Genomic DNA, 18,872 nt, shown 5'->3' with positions numbered 1-18,872 from the left:
ATAAAAAACTAATTACGGCCACGTATTTAACATAAGTGGGTACACCTGTGCTCGCTACTTCGGGAAATAATCGGTGTGATGTAACTGGCATAAGAATAAACATGGCTGGAATCTATTGTTGTTCTTTTGTCAATGACGTACGAGGTTTTCTTGTAGGTTTCTTTGACAGTCTCTTGAACCGACTCGCACTTATTTAATGCTTTTGACCTTTTCGCAATTAGATGCTTCTACCCTAGTATGTCAGAATAAGCATTTTACATTTACACGTCAGATGTTATTATAGTACCGTTTACAGATATATCATTAAATATATTGTTAGTGCGGGAAATTTCCTTTGAAATACTGTCGGAAAGTAAGTAAGCTTTTTCAGATACGTGAAGCACCTTTTCATAGATGGTTACTCCACTTATATGCGGTCGTCAGTACGATATATTTATCAAATACGGGATTTATTTTTAAAATTGCGAGCTCAGTTGAACATGATTATACAAAATGCTGTTTGTAGAGCCAAAAGCAAAGGTTTCCTATAAAATCGTGTCTAAATTGTTTGTTACTTTCAGTCGTATACTCAACAGCTTTATGGTCGAATTGATGTTTTTAATAGGTCGTAATGAATAATGATACCGTTCAGAACAGTTGTTTAGATTGGGATGTCAAAACTCAAGCAGTCACAACAATATACATCACGGGACCCATTAAAATAGACATTAGTTATGATACAGATGGCCTCACTATAATGTGTTCCGTACTGTAGAATTGACAATTCAAATAATGCAATTCACACATCAATCTTACAATTCGTGCCAATAATTTACAAAGTTACTACGTAACAAAGATAGACACACCCGTTGTTTGGCAATTTGGGCAACGTTGATCTGATAATGGATTTTCATAACTGATAAGTAATTACAAAAGATAATTGAGAATTCTCTCTTCGATACAAATAGCTGCAGATGTTTGCCAGGACTATTGAGCTCTAGAAATACAATTAACTGCAGACGTTTTGTGCATTATATATTTCAATCTTTATGTTTAAGAATAATTTTGGCGAGCAAATAATCGTGTTTATTTTCAAATAACACCTAATAACCAGAATCAGATTCCGGTGTTTCTATTTTAATAAAAACCACCGTGATTTAATAAAATTATAGGCAAAAATAACATAAGTTACCTTTGTTCATAACATGACAAAAAATAATAAAACAAATCGGCTTTTGTGACGCATTTCTAATATTACTAAAACAACTCTAAGTTATTCCTTAGGTTATGTTTTAACATAACAATAATAGATAATCAATTAGCACTCTGATAATGTTAATAGATAACAGTAACGCAAAATCTTTGGTAACGTTAACTGGAGACGTAATTGTATATTGAATAAAGTTGACTCCTTGTTTTCGGTGTTTTCTCTTTTCGTCTTAGATAGTTTAACTAGGTCAAATATCTGCAATCTATGAATCTTGTCGCATTATGATAGAGGAATCTGGATTACGTAACCCCTGAATAGCTAAGATGTTTTTGTAAAAAATCTCCCACATAGTTCGGGATAACTATATGATAGGAAGTAAACACAATTTAATATCCTGCGATATTCTCAAGCTCATTAGCGTTATCAGAAAACGCGTATTTCGAGAACCGTAATTGACACTTTGCCACCTTGTTATCTTCCGGAGATTCATTTATAAATAAGGTATCTTATAAACGTGCAATGTTGCGAAGTAGCAAATTTCGCACAATAAGTTATTTCAGCGTGTTTAATTAAATTTTATTTTAATTGTTACATAATACTACATGCCACAGATGTTAACGTGCGTCTCATGTGATGATAGTTGATTGTCAGAATTAAATTGAATGCACGCGGCTCGTTCTTGGTAATTTATCAGTCTTACGCCTTGTGTCATATGAGCGTTATTGCATGTAACTGTTGTAATAAAATGTCACGCACATAAGCTAAGATTATCAAGTGGATTAAGGAGAGCTAGTGTGGGAATAAGATTTACAGTGTTTTCAAAATAATGTAACAAAATCCGTAGTTAAAAATGTCAATGTTTTGAGTAAATGAGGAAAACTGTCGAATGTTTTCGTTAAAGCAGCTCGATAATTGGTCATGCAATGGCTGTAATATAACAAAGAGTGTTGACATACATTTTCAGGCTAGTGGAACTAGACAGTAACTGCTGGGTCAATGGCAACTGATTCGGATGTACCTATAACGGAATTGTTGTCGTGATTTGCAGGTTAAAGACATACATTTCAGCAATTTGATACGTATACTACGTACCTACCGTTTTCTCGGTTACAAACATAACCTTTTATTTCATGCTTGGAAATTACAAACACGTGTCACCAAAATGCGCGTTCATGTCAATAAAATGTGAAGGTGCTATTATGAAATTACGGTTGAAAAGCATAAGGACGAAAATACCCACGCCACTGGCTTCACTTATTATAATGTTATAGCCCCACCAGTTCATAATATTCTAAAAGGTTGAGGTCTATAACTGCAGCGACCTTATCACAAATAGCTCTATAAATAAGACCAGCGCAATCAGACCGAGACAATGCATATTTTTTCCAGTTCACGTTTATATCGATGACCTCTTTCAAGTACCACCACGAGTAAATGAAAGGAAAAAGGGTTTTACAGAATTAGAATTTTCCACCTTATTATGAATTAGTTTTTCCTTTCCGTGACCGTAAATATAGCTACTGCTAACAAAGTTTGTGAGCTACAGTTAAATCGTGATAATATTTTTTCAGGCGCGCCTAATTATATGACACGACGTGTGACTTGGTATGTTATATAGTAAAAACTATTTAGATAGGGAAGTTAGGTACAAAGACAACACATTACACAATTACGAAACAATGGCAAGACTTTCTTGCACGGTGCGACGACTCATTGCACAAAACAACAACAAACGACAACAAGTACCTAATAGACATGCGTTATTTCAGAAATGGTTACTACTGCTGACTAGGGTTTATTATAGGTTGAGCAATAACTTCTATACCTCGTGACCTTTGTTAGGTTCCCCGCTCCAGATTTCTCTCCAGTGGATCAGGTGGTGCAAATGATTCTTATAGTTATGCTGGCGGTGGTGGTCTCTCTTTTTACGAGACTCGCACGGCGAGGGTGGTGCTGTTAGGGATTCTCGTCGTCTGGTCACTGGGTTTACTACCACAGCCTGCAACTGAGCCGTCAGGAGACATTCCGTCTCTGGTCCTTCATCAGAGGACATACTATCCGTGAGCAGCCGGGCAGGCCTCGACCCGCGCACTCTGCTAGGTCCACATTGGGAGTCTTCCTTCTTCATTTTATCACTGGTTGCACATCACCGATAGTAGTAACAAATATTTCACAATATATTTTTAAGGCTTAACATTCATAATATTTCGCAAACTGTACGGTTTGAGGCGCATACGTCGATGCAAATGACGTGCGGCACGGACGACGCCAGAGCTAGACTGCGGCGCGGTGGCGGATGGAAGGCGCACGTGGGCGACGACGCGGCGACGTCAAAACAACGGCGCTGCCGCTCTTGCATCCTAAAGTTTGTAAATTCGTTCCTTATTTTGCAGGCTGATTCTGAATTTCAATGAAGGAATGTTTTAAGGTCATTGCCTTTGACTAATGTTTTTATACAATTTAACTATCACCCTGTCATTACCAGTTTATTAGCTAATTTGCAGAGAGAATTTGTTGAGAGTTGTATAAACTATGATGGTAAATTTAACATGAAGCCTAACAAAATTGGTGGTAGGAAAAGCATTGAAAATCATTTATTGAGAATTGAGAAGTAGTTTATTCAGATAGTTAGATAATACTTAGAAGACTAGCACAATTAATGAATAAAGTATATGTCTTGAAAGGTTACAAAACTTTTCTATTTATTGTGGTTTGGATTGAACCACTGAATAGAATTTTACTGACAATATAATTTTGTGTATATTTTCAATCATTTTTACCTTTCTTAGAATCATAGAGGCTTTTAAAAAATGTTTCACAATTATTATTGTAAATAATTAATTATTCTTATGCATAATTTTTGAATTTGTGAATTTTAGTCATTTTTTTTACTTTTACACAGCAGATTATGAATATAGTACTGAATTTCAATGATAACTATAAAACTACCTCAATTAAGTTTGTTATTTATAAGTCGCTTTAGTTGAGTGACAAAGGAGTGATAAATCTTTATTTGTTCCATACATTGGTCTTAAGAGGCAAAGCAGGCGAGACTGATCTAGCTATGATAGCTAGGTCCTTAGGCAATCTGATCTGATAGTCACCACAATTTTGAAGTTGAGTTTGAGTTTTGAATACACAACAGCCTATATTCCAGTGTGGTGTGGTAAGTGTTAACTAAGAGTTAAAAAAACTGGTAGAAGAAGTGAAAACAGTTCAGGTCATAATAAGATTTAAACAAAGAACTTGTGATCTACATTTGTACCATTTGAGATAATTGCTTTTTTTTTTGCTTTATTATCTACCTAACTTGTGTAACCTATCAAACCGGTGTACCTAGATGTGATTCTGATTAAGTATGTTGTAAAATGCTAGGAGTCACTTCATAAATCACAGTGATTTAAAATGACAATTATTATACAAAGGATAAAAGAACCAAGGTCTTTAATTTAAATTCAATTTTCTTAATTTTAACAAAGGGAATTTCATCATATAAACTCAGCATAATAGCAGTCAGTTACGATATATCTCAATTGCGAATGAAAACATTTGATATTTCTTTATACAACCACTGAATTTATGATAATCAAAAGAAAAAAGACAGCACACCTTCTAAGAACTGACTAAAACTACCCATTTAAACGATATTTCTAACAAAAGCTAATACTACCGTGGCAGCTAAGCTAAAGTTTTGCATTTAACTTGTAAAGCAAAAATATTTCAAAATTTAAGTAAAATAAAACCTCCACTTACCTGCTCAATGTGTGATTCAGTTTGATTAGTGCAGAACAATAACCACTACATTATACCGCAGTCTTAACACATATACATTATAAAAATAACATATTTATTAGTCAAACTCCGTCAAACACTATGAGAATTCACTCATATTTAATTAGTCAAACAAACAATATAGTTTATTGTTACAATACAGTCATGCAGATAGCGCATGTATTTTTTGTATAATTTTTTGAATTTTTGACATTACATTTCACGTCTGTGGCCTGTGCGTGCGGGGCTGCGCGCTAGTTACGCGAAGGGGTATTTGATTATCGATATTTTATTAACTCAAAATAACCTCAAGCCAACAATCTCATTTCCTCACCCTGTAATTCATTATTGCTTGAATTTGTTTGAACAAGTTGCACATATATAATGGTTTATAGTAAAATAATTATTTGTTTTTTCTAAAGAATGGATCGATCTATATTTAGATCTACTGATGAGGTTTTTTTTATAATCTGTGAGCAGCTTTGACATTGACAATTTTATCACTTCTTTCTAACTTCACTTCACTTCGCTTTCCTGATAATTTGATAAACTGTGTGTGTGTGTACTCGCGTCGACGACACGCATGGAATGACAAAAAGAGTTTGAAAATAAATTTTATACTTAAAATTGTGACTTAGATCTTATGTTGGTACTCATCAATAATTTAAGGCACTATGGCACTGCCCCAGAAAAAGTATTATAGGCAACGTGCACATTCTAACCCAATTGCAGATCATTGTTTTGATTAGTAAGTAGCTTAGAATTCAATTTTGCATGAGGTTGAATTTTAATTTATTAACCGTATGAACGTTTCAGCCCTACTCATCCAGACGATTATGACTGGTCAGTTTTGTATCCTATGATAAAAAAAGATGCGAGTAAAGATAAACAAGTGGACTTTTTGGATGTTGGCTGTGGGTATGGAGGTCTCCTAGGTTAGTAACTTTGTGTAATTATTAACAGTCGGTATTACTGGTTACCCTAAGCCAGTCCCTCTTTACCTCGCGGTTTCTTTTGTTATTTTTTACAGACCAATATAATCCTTAGCACATTAAACTTCCATTTTGTAATTAGACTCCTTGCTTATTCCAGTAACTCTATCACCAATGTTTCCTGAAAACTTATTACTGGGGCTGGAGATTCGTGTCAAAGTTTCTGATTATGTCAATGACAGAATTCAGGCACTGCGTACACAGCATACAGACCAGTACCAAAATGTTGCTGTATTGAGAACAAATGCAATGAAATATTTACCTAACTTCTTCCACAAGGGACAGGTTTGTAAAATATTACTTTGTATATTATGCTGATAAACAATTAATACAAATTATAATAAGTACAATCACACCCTAAATAAGTTTTAATCTAATTGGATTGAATATAATTTTTTTAAACATATCAATTATCTTATTAAAATATGTCTTTGTATGTCTTAATCATATTTCAGCTCAAAAAGATGTTCTTCCTATATCCAGACCCCCATTTCAAGAAGGCTAAACATAAATGGAGGATTATCAACAAATGGTTGTTGTCTGAATATGCATATGTTTTGGCTGAACAGGTAAAGTCAGAAATTGTCTTTAACTTTTTATATCACTATAGAAATTTATACAAAATGTTTACTCAGAAACATCAACCATAAGCAATTTGAAAGCCAATTTTTATAAAACTAGACCTTATTACAAGATTTTGCAGTCTTGTGTGATTTCCCTTTATTGATTTTGAAAAAAAGTACCTTTGCATGTATCTACACAATCTTCAATGCAGTCTAAAAGAAAATAGGTTAACAATTTACTTATAGATGTGGATAATTTATTCTAGCTTTTATACATTTTTAGGGTATAGTTTATACTATTACTGATGTGAAGGGTTTGAATGAATGGATGGTATTACATTTTGAGGAGCATCCACTATTTGAAAGAATTCCAGATGAAGAATTGGTAAGTTATTTTTACTTTATTACAATTGAAGTGAGATTGTAAAGCATATACCTAAAAAAAATGTAAACAAAAATCTATTACACTATGAATAATAATGTCTTAACTTAGTCAAAACTATTTTTTGCTATGCTTTCAATGATTGATGTTCATCTTCTTTTCTGCATAATATAAATTGTGCTTTATTTGCTAACATAATAACATGGCGTCTTTTATTTACAGAAATCTGATCCAATTGTTGAGAAATTATATGAAAGTACAGAAGAAGGTAAAAAAGTGACTAGAAACAATGGTGATAAATTTGTTGCAGTATTTAGAAGAATATCTGATAAAACTGAATAAAATGTAAAATACTTTTTTTAATTATAAAAGAAACTTTATTTGGTTACACTTAATAAATAATAAATTTGATACAAGAGATATATATAGTTTACTATATGTTGCCAAGTAAATTTATAGAATATAATTTATTATTTGCACAGTTTCTTTTCCATGAGAATCAACCATCGTCCAAGAGGTCTTGAAATATTTAAAGATTTCCGCATATGTGCTGTGGCTCCTAAAAGCCATTTTTTATTTTCGCTCCACACTTTATGAGCTAGCAGTGAAAACAAAAGTGCTGCCCATATTTCTGCTTGATTTGGATACATATGGAGTCCCCCCTTGGCTAATAACAAGGCTTTGTTCTTATCTCCTGCCAAGTGTTCGGCAATACTAGCTGATGCCAATATTTTACCAAAGTTGCAATCAAATTCACCATGATGGGCTGAGGATAAAGCTTTTTGAGCACAACAGCTCGCAACTTTAGCCTTTGTATTAGTAGCCTTAAGGCAATATTGTGCCATGCAGAACCATAAGAGGGCATTGCTAGGATGATCATGTAGACAATCACTTAGTAGTTTTATAGCTTGGCCCATATTATCTTCACAAACAGAGATATAGGACTTCAAAAACCCTATATCATATCCATACCTGCTCTCCCTCTCATATTTTCGTAATTCACTTAATGCAAGTTTTGACAAACCCTGATCAGACTGGATCAACCCTAAAGAACAGATTGCAAACAAGCTGTGCGGCGTCGGCTTCTTGTGTGATACTTGAATGCTATGGAACAAGATAGTTTTTGCATCATCTGCTCCCTTATGCATGTATACAATACCAGCCATAGCTACCAGAAGATCTGCTTTTTCGGCCTCTGAATTGCTCAGCCAATGAAGTGCAGTGTCATATACAGAGTAACTTTCTTCATAAAGGTTATTCTTAAAAAGCGCAAATGCTAACCCAGTAGTGGATTCCAGGCTTGCCTCAGTTATAGCTTTGTATATCTTAATTGCCTCATCATATTTCTCCATCCTTACTAGAATTCTTCCAATGTTAAGAAGAGTAATATTTTTCTTATCATCACTTGCATATTCAAATGCCTTCTCATAAGATTGTATAGCAGATCGGATCAGGCCAAACCTCTCTTGTAATATTCCGAGAATGTTGTATGCGCAAGGGTCCGAAGATTCGAAGTTACAATACCACTCTACCAGATCAATAGCGTAAGGTATAGCAAAAAGACCTTCTATTTCATATTTCGATTCAGAGTTTTCTTTGTACTTGTTATTCTTTAAAGTCCTGCAGACCCAATCAGCATACCCAAGTGCACTTTCTGGGTGGTATCCCAAGCGAGAAGCATGTCTGAACAGATCCATAGCTTCCTCTTCTCGAATCGCTTCTGCAATCAATGCCTGACCAATCCAACTTTGAGGATGCGACGGTAGCGCTGATTGTCCACGTGAAAAACAGTAGTTAGATAATTTGTATAGTTTTAATTTCAGATATAATGTCCCCAGATTACACCAAATCTTTGCAACAGACCATTTCCTAGTCACTAAAAGAGCTTTGATAAAGCAATGCTGGGCAATTTCATACTTTTTGATAGCCAAACATATTTTCCCAAGTAAATTCCAGTTTCTCCAAAGTGTAGGTCTTTCTTTAATGCAATTTAATGTCAAGTTAAAGGAGATGTGACAGTTGACAATTTTCTTGTTTTCATTATAAAAAGCCAAATATGCTGACGCTAAATCGTATGATGACACCTGCTGATTTTGTTTCGCTATATGAGAATAACAGGCAATGGCCTGAGGGAATATTTCAAGTTTCTCTTTCTTAGATATTTCAAAGTTATTGCCACTTTCTTTTGATAGTACAGGCATATTAACAAAGGCATATTTATTTGGCAATTTAGTTATAAACATCAAGTTGTCAGCTAACAGTCTCCAAAAACATAAAAATTGATTTTGTTTTGATAATGCTTTTGTAATATAATCTATTGCATGTTGTGCACAATCTCTAGCAGTTCCGAAAATTTTAGCTTCAACTTTTTTCTTTGCAATTCTCATCCAAGTCTCAGCAATGCCTTTGAGAGCCAAGAATGAATAAGGATCAATTACAAATACCTTTTCGAATGTAGATACAGCTTCTTCATACTGGGTTAACAATGAATATATGAGGCCTATTCTTGTAAGACAGTGAGCTGATTTGCTTTGATCTAAACTCATTACTTTGTTGTATGCTCTCAATGCTGATGTATAAGAACCTCGAGAATAGTATGCATCTGCCAGACACTCAAATGCAGTAGTATCATTTTGATTCAATTTTATAACATTTCTAAAATTTAAAATGGCATTCTCCCATTCTCTCCTATTTGAATAATGAAGGCCTAACCTGAAGTTGACCCAAGGTTCAATGTTTGAAGAACTCTTGGCTAATGAATTTAATAGCTCAAAATCATCATCTCTCTGCTGCAATTTGACATAAATTTCACTAAGGCTCTTAGCTATAGTCATGTTAATAGGATTGATACTTTGCGCTTTTTCATAACATTTTTTAGCTTTCTGTAAATCACTTTTATGATGATGGTAAAAGTGGCCTAAATATAAGAATGTATCAGCATGATCAGGATTCAACTTGGCTGCTTTCAAAAGATATATAATGCACTTATCATATTGTTTAAGTTCCCAGTAAGCTTTTCCCAAATAGAAAATGTGTAATGAACCCTCGGCTGAACCTTCTAACAACTCAATCACTTGATCATATTTATTCTGCTTCAAAAGAAGTAGAGCTTGCAGTTGTTTGTAGTATTCGGTAGATACCAGATGGTTCATTATATGGTCAGCTGGTTCACCAGCTTCAATACAACACTCTGCTAGACTGGCCAGCTCTAGATTGTCCAATGATTCAATGGGTATTTCTTGAGCATGAGATATTGCTTGCTTCCATTTCTGTTGTTTGGTTAAAGACAGGATTAAGAATCTTTTAAGAGTGGTTGCAAACTTTTCATCTTTGACCTTGGTGAGAAAGTTACTTGCAAGCTTTTGTGTAACTGACCACTTTTTCAACATGATTGTACATTTAATTACAAATGTGGCTTCAGTGATATCAGCTTCTTGATAGTTAATCAATGGAACACATTGCTTGTATGCTTCAAGGTACAAGCCTTTGTCATAGCATAACATACTTCTCAGAAGACTTGGATATTTAGAGTTCATGATGCCTTCACTGATTGTGTCTATGTGATTTTCAATCTGAAAGCCACTGAAAGACATATCTTCTGCATATTTAGAACAAAGCTGTTTACACAGCCAGTCTCTCAATAGCACATTGTTTGGGAAAAACTTTAGATTTATTATTTCTTCAACAGCAGATGCAAAATCAGATTTTCTAATGATCACTTTGCATAGCAATATTTCAAGAGAATCATTGGGATCTTCACTGTACATTTTGTGCAATGATTTTAGAATTACAGGTATATTTTCATCATCAACTGTAATATTAGATTTTAATAAGTCCATGAATTGTTTTTCCGCTGCTTTATTCAAACTAAGTACATTGTCTTTCAACAAAAAATTGGCTATTATAGACAAAGCTTCAATACTTTTCAATTCGCATCCTAACTGACCTAGTTTTATTATGATTTCAATAGATTTTTCTTCTTCCATTTGCAAATTTAACATTTCATTATAAATACCAAATAGTTTTGTTTTATCTGAGGTATTTTCTTTCCTTTCATAATAGTTGGCAAGTCCTTGCCAGGCAAGAGGGTGGTCAGGCTTACTAGCTATAGCTTTCTGGTAGGCCAGTGGTGCCTGTTCAGAATCTTGTAAGGATTTACCCAGTAATACAAGACCAAAGTAATTTTGCTTGTCTTTTCTTAATATATTCTTACAGCATTCTTGGGCACCTTTGTAATCCTTCTCATCAATTAGTTTTCTTGCATCTTTAAGTAAAGTTTTAATATCCGCCATCTAAAACATATTTATTATAAGTCACCAACAGGTTCTAACTTTAACAAAATTATAAGTTTCGTTTTCTGGTTTTGACCAAAAACTATTATAGGATATAACCACCAGATGTTTAAAAAAAAAGTTATTAAATAACCCTTAGTTTCTTCTAACAAGAATAATTTAGGTTGATAATTGTTCATCTTAACATGTTATTGTTATGAAAACTCTATACTTACGGCTAGATATATAAACACTTATTTCAGTTATATTTAGATCGAAATATTGCAAGAACTACTTCTAAAATGAAATATAATAGATCTTTCGCCCCTTCGTAAGACACCAGATATTTGTAAATAACTTAACTATTTATGATCGAAATATTCATGTTTTTCTAAAACGAATTATCAAGAATCAGTGGTGTAAAAGAGCGTATTTGCGAATAATCTCTGAATTCTCCGGTAGAGTCCGGTCTGGTCAGATTACTGTCAACAAGAAATTGACAAATTAATGTCATTTTTTGCTCAAAATTATCGTTTGTCTGTTTATGGTTGGCTAAGGATTTATTAATTTTGTATTGACATCGATATTATCCAATATTCAATTAACTAACGACTAGGCTTAATTTAATAAAAGTAAACGATTTTGTGATGGCAATATCCTACATGATCATAAAATGGCATCAAAGTTGTTCAATTCAATTTATAGATCACAACTAGTCTTTGCTAGTTGTTTTTAGCACAAAATCGACGATGAACATGAAACAACTTGTTTTAATGTAAGTCACCTCTGTTACCGAAAATACCATAAACAAGAAAAAGCTTCAAAGTCGATGGTTTTCAGCACGTTTTAGGCCAAATGTCATTTTCTTTTTTAAATTTGTCAGGAGATTATCAACTCTATTGCATTCGACTCAGTGCTTATTATTGCCGCCCAAAAATATTGACGACAAAAACTTTTAACGTTATGTTGTCTATTTTCAAATCATACAACTTTAAAGTTGTAAACAAAACAATGTAGGATTTTCATTTTACCTTTTCACCGTCATAATTCTGCTGAATTATGGCTAATACTGAAATTCTGTCGCTCTACATTAAGAAACTAGGTAAGCAAAACTTCGAAACATTTTAAAAGAGACACAGATATTAATAATGTCAGGATTAACAAATTTCTTCACACTCATAGTATAATGACTTACTTTTAGTTCTTTCGTAACTTATATGTTTTAGGTCATCCCCTAAAGGAAATCCGCGAGCGTTCTCTTCTGCTGCTGATAGCAAAGTTAAAACTGGGCTGGGAACTAGACGATGAGTTGTCTGGTTCTAGAGAACTGCTGGAGGGTCTTCTAGCCTGGTTCCATACTCCTCAGCAATCACTACAAAGCGAAGCACTCGAACTACTTCTAACAACTATCAAGGTAGAAAGAAAGAAAAATGAATTCAAGTAGTTGTATTTATATTAAATATCTTAAAATAGCTCAATCTTTCTCTTTATGAGAAAAGAGGGCCTCTTCTTTGCTATTTGCCCAACAGAGACTATTAGTTGTACGAGTTATTAATTACATTTATGATCATTCTGTTACAAATGTTGTTTAATTAGTGCATATTATTTTTACACCTTTATGATAAAGACAATTATTCAGAAACTATTTTAATACATTTTGTGTTTATATGTTTCAGACAAAAGCTGGCACTTATATAGTCAAAGAGTTTGGTATAGAAACTATTTTGTCTGACTTGAACAAGATCAAGCATAAAATTGATGTAGATGCGCAAGAAATTTATGAAGATGTTGTTGAGACGCTGAAGTTCATAAATACAGTTGAATCTGAAGTCCAAGTGACTGTCCCAAGGCTAACATTACCTGAAAACACAGGGTTTGACTCTCATACTTATAAAAATTGTGTATTTTCGTAATGTAGTTGTAATTTTAATTGTCTTCTCCAAACAAGTCATATAAATTTTTGAAATGCCTCTCTGCTCTATGAATTTTATTACTTGTGTCTAAAACATTAAAGGCATTAAAGGACATAACAGACTCTGGTTTGTACAAGGATTTGGATCATACCAACAGCATGTCCCATTATAGAAATGAGTTGTAATATAATACTGTTAAATTAAATTATCATTGTTTCAGTTCGGAAAGTGATGGAGGTTCAAGCAGTGGGTATTATCACATTGGTAAAAATTTCATGTCTTCCAAGGCAACATCAATTTCTAATGATGAGACCGACATCAATAGATACGGGAAGTAAGGCTTTGTTTGTAGTACAGAAACTTATAAATATTTATTCAAAATTAAATATTAATGCAGTCACCAGTGTGCTGTTCAAATATTCTCATTTTTTATTGTGGACTATGAAGAGTATTTTAATACCAGTCAATAGACCAACCATAGTAATTTACACACACTTGGCACTCTAAGCTTTGAGACTTGAATAATATTTTTTTTCAAGGTACTTCACACTTCACTTTCAATATGGTCACAATATAATAATGCCTTATTTAAATGATTCCGAACACCACGGTGCTTTCCAAAACTGGGATTATAGACGTCGGCATAAAGGCTGCCGGGCTAAAATGGGATTACGAGGGTCACGTTAGCCGCATGGACAGGGATCGTTGGGCTAAAGTCACCACACTATGGGACCCAACGGATGGACGGCGTTGTCGTGGGCGACCTAGGAAGCGGTGGCGAGACGACCTTAACGCTTACCGCGCAGGCTGGTTCCATGCGGCCCAGAATAGAGAGTCGTGGAAGGATTTGGCTTTTGCCCAGCTGTGGGACACACTAGGCTAGAGAAAAAAAATTAAATGATGCAGAAATAGGATAGGAATTGTAGTACACTTTGGGGCCTAGTGCCTCATGAGTGTTTCTCTAACTGTTATCTCCATATTAGTTTTAATAGAAAAGTATTTTTAAAACTCTAGTTGCTGAAAAATATTTACAAGTATTTCCTTTAATTTAGCTGTTCATTTTTGCAGTATAATTACGTCAGAGAGTGTAAGAATACTGCTCTTCCCTTGGGTAGACCTCTGCCAGTCTGACAAGAAGACCCTTCTTCTAGTAGAAGATGCCTTAAGGTTATTGAAGTCTACTAGACGATGCTGTAGGTTTATACGCGATGTCTTCCTTCGTGATTTTCCAGCTGAAATCTTCTTGAATAGACCTGAAATTATTAAGGTAAAACTTTGTTGTATTGTAATAACAGAATATTGTAAACCATGATATTATATTGTTTTGCCAATGAAGTTTACTCCCCTCTTGTAACTAGCTATTAACTCCACACGCTAAAAGAGGAGTGTTCTATGTTTGATGTTTGTCTGTCAGACTGTTGGTCGTTGGTTGTCTATCTGTGGCATCATAGCTCTCGAATAGAGATGTCAAATGGAAAAGATGTAATAAGTTCAAAGTATTGCATATTGCAGTATTGAATTCAAAGCATTTACAAAATTTGATTTCAGAGTTTATTGACGATTGCCGATGGGAACCACGGCGGACGACCCGGTGAAGCTTTATTTGTTTTGCTGTACATATCACGCTCTCTGCGTATGAGAATTATGCAGCTGTCTTCCTTAGAACTGATACACGAAACGAATAAGGTAAAAAAACCTTATAAACTTCAGATACTATAAAAATAACTGTTATAAATATAATGAGACTTAACAACAGTATTCAAGAACTTTGTCTTTGACGTGTCTTTGTCACTGCCTAAGGAAAAGAATAACTCAATCCCCTTTCTACGTTTAAGATTTCAGAAGAATACAGAGATGTCGTAGACGAAGGAGTGAACATGGAGTTGCAAGAGATAGCAGGTGAGAGATACCCGCGCACTCCGCTGGAGGACGACGGGCTCATAGTGCTGAGACAACTCCCCGCGCCGCTGTTCGCGCTCGACACGCTACACACCGTGCTCGCGATGATGGCCAGAAGTGTAATCTTGACCGACCCGGTCGGTAAAACAGAAGTCTTGGATATGGTATTTAGTTTTCCCTTTTACTATTATTAAATGATGCAACGGTTTACTCACGCGTATTTATCGCGATTGCCCGACTAGTTTCGGACCCAACCGCAGTCCTATTCATAAGCTGACGCGGCGGGTCAAACACGTTCTTCTGTTATTTCTTTTGCATGTTTGTGGATTAGCCTGAATTATTGGTTTAGTGCTTTTCTATAACATGATAATAACCTAAAAGGTTCAGTATTCACAGCCGCAGGCAAGGACGACACTTGGTTGAGTACCATTCGAAAATCTGATATTACTTTCCACATTACACTTGAAACCGACCAACAGCAATACACCTAATAGCTTTATGTAAATAATTATTGTTTTAGAAGGAGTTAAACACTTGTATGTGTTTAGTGGAGAGCCTTGTTGATTTGTTACTGGATTGTGTGAACGAATGCTTCTGGAGCGTAGATCATAATGCAAAGACGTACAGAGATATATCGCACAAAAGCTGTATGGTCATGCGATTATTTGGAGATCTGTTAGATAAATACAGGTTAGTTTTAATATTAATTTATGTTCATTACAAAACATTTTTAGAACAAACTGCCCCTGTGTGGTTAAAGTTTTAAAGAAAAACAATATTCTTTAAGATCCAACGTCACAGAGTTAGGACTTGTGTAAGAATGTCGATGCTAACATTTTCTGTTGTTATTTGATCGAAATCCATTAAAAAATACTCGACTCGCAAACATATTCTACTATGGTCACTTGTTACACACAGAGATTTGAGAGAGAAAGAGAGACTTATTCAATTTATAAGTGAATTCTTCTCTATAAGACAATATTTACTGCAATTCCTAACCTTTTAACGATGAAATGAATTTGCAATGTTTACAGAAAATCGTTCTTCGATGACACTAACAGATGTCTCCACCGTGTCGCTTGGCTGCGGCTTGTGGTGTGTGCAGAGAAACTCCTGAATTGGGCTCGTGACTCGGCTCTGCCTCCTACTTCACTTGTAAATGCTTTACAAATAGCTCAGTTGGACCCAGCTATTGACCTCTTCTACCCAGAATTGTGTAAGAAAGTTGAATTAGTTTTACAGGTATGTTTTAAACTCTAATCTGTTTATTTATTTTTATGAAATGTCAGGTTACGGCCTATTGTAATATAAACTTTTTGTTGTTAGAACACCAGAATAACTGTCAACAAGGAATATAAGAGCAAGTACAGAGAGCTGAAAAAACTATTCGCAAGCATGGATGAGGCCGTCCAGTTCATGAAAGACAAACAGTCTCATAAAAATAAAAAAGTTTTAACTTGCATTAAGAACTCCTTGCCTGTTATAGAGCTGTTCCAAAGTGAAAACTTTTTGGCTGAAATCTCGGATATATTACTCAATAAGACTAAGGATTTGGATTTGAAAGACACTGATTGGTCGATTGGTAGAAGTATAGCCCTTCATTTAATGACACACAATTTGGAATGGGTGCAAAAGAAGTTTTACAAGTTGTTGGCAGGAATGGTCAAGTCTATTTTAGTGGGAAATGAGACTTATCAGAGCGAAAATGAGAAATCTCTCACATTGTTATGTGATGTAGGGATATTGACTGAGATATGTTGTCATGGTTTATCTTCAAAGTTGAAAGAGGTAAGTTGTAATAGGTATACAAGAACTACAAGATAATAAGGTACTTTATTGAAAAAAAGACTTCCGCATAAATTTTGTCGCGGGATTCCCGTTCAACTTAAATTCTTAACGATTGGAACAAACATTTATGTTCACACAGATATTAATCCCCGTTCACTCACTCAAGTAGCCGATTAAGGGCTTGTACACATTACGGCCACGAGATGTTTCGGGCGCACAGGATTGTGACGTAACAATATATTTTAATTTAATGGATTTTTACATGATCCGATGCCGTGTTGTGTCTCGTAACGTTTTAATGTATAGCCACCCTTACTCTACTTGGTTGTTGGTAGTCTAATGACGTGTTAATGTTTGTCAGGTGGAAGAGAGTGCGTCGGACATAATGTTGTACCTGCTGCGCGGGCGGCTGGTGCTGAGCGAGTCCTGCTGGTGGCTGCTGCTGGCCTGCGTGCTGCCCGTACTGCCGCTGCTGCATGTGTACGCCGCACACGACACACAGCTGGGTACGATGGACGAATTACATTAAATACCTGAAAAATAAAAAATAGCTATACTAGCCGTCCCAGCTAACGTTGTTTTGCTATACAAATGAGTTTTAGGAAACACACCAGATTCCTCAATATGCGTACATAATTTTTATGAGATTTGGTCGAGCCGTGACACGAGGATTTTATATATTAGAACACTTTGTCGATGTAGTTAGGAATTTAGTAGTAGTTTAGTATTGCAAAAGATTTTAATCGTGAATAACATAAAAGTTTACCCAAAATATGAACATGCACTTTGTTTAGGTTTAACTTTGCAGACAGCAGATTTTTTAACCATCTCTCTTTTTTAGGCAAGGCTATCTGCAAGTCTCTGGAGCCAGACATAGCGGACTGTATGGGGGTGTCTACAGCAGATATGACGTCCGGTCTTATTCGTCTTTTGTTTGTTAAATGCGTGGCCGTACAACTCGATGCAGCTCATCAACTTTGTCGACTGCTGGGTAAATAAAAAAAACAGATTATAATAAATACTTACAATATTAAGAGGGTGTGCACCAAATATAAGTTGAGGGTTTTATGTGTCTTGATATGCTTGTTTCGTTCTTGCTTGTATTTCTCGCTCCCTCTGTACACTCAGAATATATCCTATATTCGTTTTAATGTTCTAAGCATAGTTCTTTTATATTTTGTAATGTGTTGTCTCAATACTTTTAGATGACGAGAACTATCTACCTCCAAAGGAATCTCTACGTGCTGATGTCTTGTTGAGTGCTTTACGCAGAGTTAAGCCCCAAGAATTCAACATTGACAATTCGAGTTCAACGTCTAAAATACCGCAGGTACATTATATTTAATAGTTACTAACCTATGTCAAAATATCAGATATAACAATTAAAAGTTTAGGTTATACATCATGTTATAGTAACACGTTGCACTGTTACAGACAACAGGACTGACTCAAATACTAGACGTATTAAAACAAGACATTGTTCTCGACGATCACGACGAGTACGTATCGCGCCAGACGATACAGCCGACGCTCGAGCCGTCCTTGCGACGTAGCACGTTGCAGCAACTCGCGGTCATAATGAGGCAGCAAGAGCTACACGATGCGTTCCTACAGTATGATGGATTGAAGGTTATTGTTGCTACTCTTAGGTAATATTTTTGTTATTTTTATATATTTTTTTTAATTTTGTATTTCTTTTTTTTTTTGGTATTGTTAAGATGTGGTAGAAACAAATGGAAAAGAATTTGATTAAGTCATTCCATTCTTTTAAGTTATATGTATACAAAGAGAACTTACTTCTTCAGTCAATTGAGAGTCAGTAGGAACGAAAGTCATTTTTGAATGATATTTATATTATCGCACTAACTGCAATAAATGTGTAAAACAATCTAGGAATTTGAAAGGAATATTAAGATTAAAGTAATCTTATTTTTTCAGAATGTCGCTGACTGTGGATGATTATCTGGCATTTCCGGAATGTGCAATCAGTTGCGTATCCGTATTGAATAGTGTGTGCTTTATGACACGACACGTCTTAGCCAAAATTAACTATTTGCCGTCACTATTGCTTAGAGGTAAATAAATAAGAAGTGAAATTACTCAA

At 34.9% G+C, this 18,872-nt stretch overlaps 3 protein-coding genes across 4 annotated transcripts in view; 2 read left to right on the top strand and 1 right to left on the bottom strand.

The window, feature by feature from the left end:
• Positions 1–5,496: 5,496 nt before the first annotated feature.
• Positions 5,497–7,268, top strand: LOC113507022 (tRNA (guanine-N(7)-)-methyltransferase). Of its 2 annotated transcripts, none has more exons than XM_026889877.1 (6): positions 5,497–5,708; positions 5,777–5,895; positions 6,053–6,237; positions 6,408–6,521; positions 6,799–6,900; positions 7,120–7,268. In XM_026889877.1, the coding sequence occupies exons 1-6, from the start codon at positions 5,635–5,637 to the stop codon at positions 7,237–7,239; spliced, it is 714 nt and encodes a 237-aa protein (XP_026745678.1). In that variant the 5' UTR covers positions 5,497–5,634; the 3' UTR covers positions 7,240–7,268. The 2 variants fall into 2 exon arrangements, with proteins under 2 accessions (XP_026745678.1, XP_026745679.1); XM_026889878.1 differs by having other exon boundaries at positions 5,498–5,605.
• LOC113507019 (tetratricopeptide repeat protein 37) lies at positions 7,257–11,650 on the bottom strand. The gene is made up of 2 exons (XM_026889875.1): positions 11,405–11,650; positions 7,257–11,189 (listed from the first exon to the last, which is right to left on the bottom strand). Exon 2 carries the CDS (start codon positions 11,187–11,189, stop codon positions 7,368–7,370), a length of 3,822 nt encoding a protein of 1,273 aa, XP_026745676.1. The 5' UTR covers positions 11,405–11,650; the 3' UTR covers positions 7,257–7,367.
• Positions 11,651–11,769: 119 nt separating this feature from the next.
• The window catches only part of LOC113507023 (rotatin-like), a 33,715-nt gene continuing 26,612 nt past the window's right edge, over positions 11,770–18,872 (top strand). Inside the window, exons 1-15 of the mRNA XM_026889879.1 lie at positions 11,770–12,270; positions 12,395–12,582; positions 12,845–13,041; positions 13,302–13,415; positions 14,150–14,348; positions 14,630–14,767; positions 14,917–15,144; positions 15,501–15,670; positions 16,015–16,222; positions 16,307–16,768; positions 17,130–17,274; positions 17,610–17,759; positions 17,974–18,098; positions 18,203–18,417; positions 18,707–18,843. Of these exons, the coding sequence (XP_026745680.1) occupies positions 12,228–12,270; positions 12,395–12,582; positions 12,845–13,041; positions 13,302–13,415; positions 14,150–14,348; positions 14,630–14,767; positions 14,917–15,144; positions 15,501–15,670; positions 16,015–16,222; positions 16,307–16,768; positions 17,130–17,274; positions 17,610–17,759; positions 17,974–18,098; positions 18,203–18,417; positions 18,707–18,843 (2,719 nt within the window). The 5' untranslated portion in view covers positions 11,770–12,227. The remainder of the gene's footprint in view (positions 12,271–12,394; positions 12,583–12,844; positions 13,042–13,301; positions 13,416–14,149; positions 14,349–14,629; positions 14,768–14,916; positions 15,145–15,500; positions 15,671–16,014; positions 16,223–16,306; positions 16,769–17,129; positions 17,275–17,609; positions 17,760–17,973; positions 18,099–18,202; positions 18,418–18,706; positions 18,844–18,872) is intronic.

The sequence above is a fragment of the Trichoplusia ni genome, unplaced genomic scaffold, assembly GCF_003590095.1.
Source record: "Trichoplusia ni isolate ovarian cell line Hi5 unplaced genomic scaffold, tn1 tig00000275, whole genome shotgun sequence".
Classification (NCBI taxonomy): Eukaryota; Metazoa; Arthropoda; class Insecta; order Lepidoptera; family Noctuidae; genus Trichoplusia; species Trichoplusia ni.
This window is presented reverse-complemented; position numbering and strand designations above follow the sequence as displayed.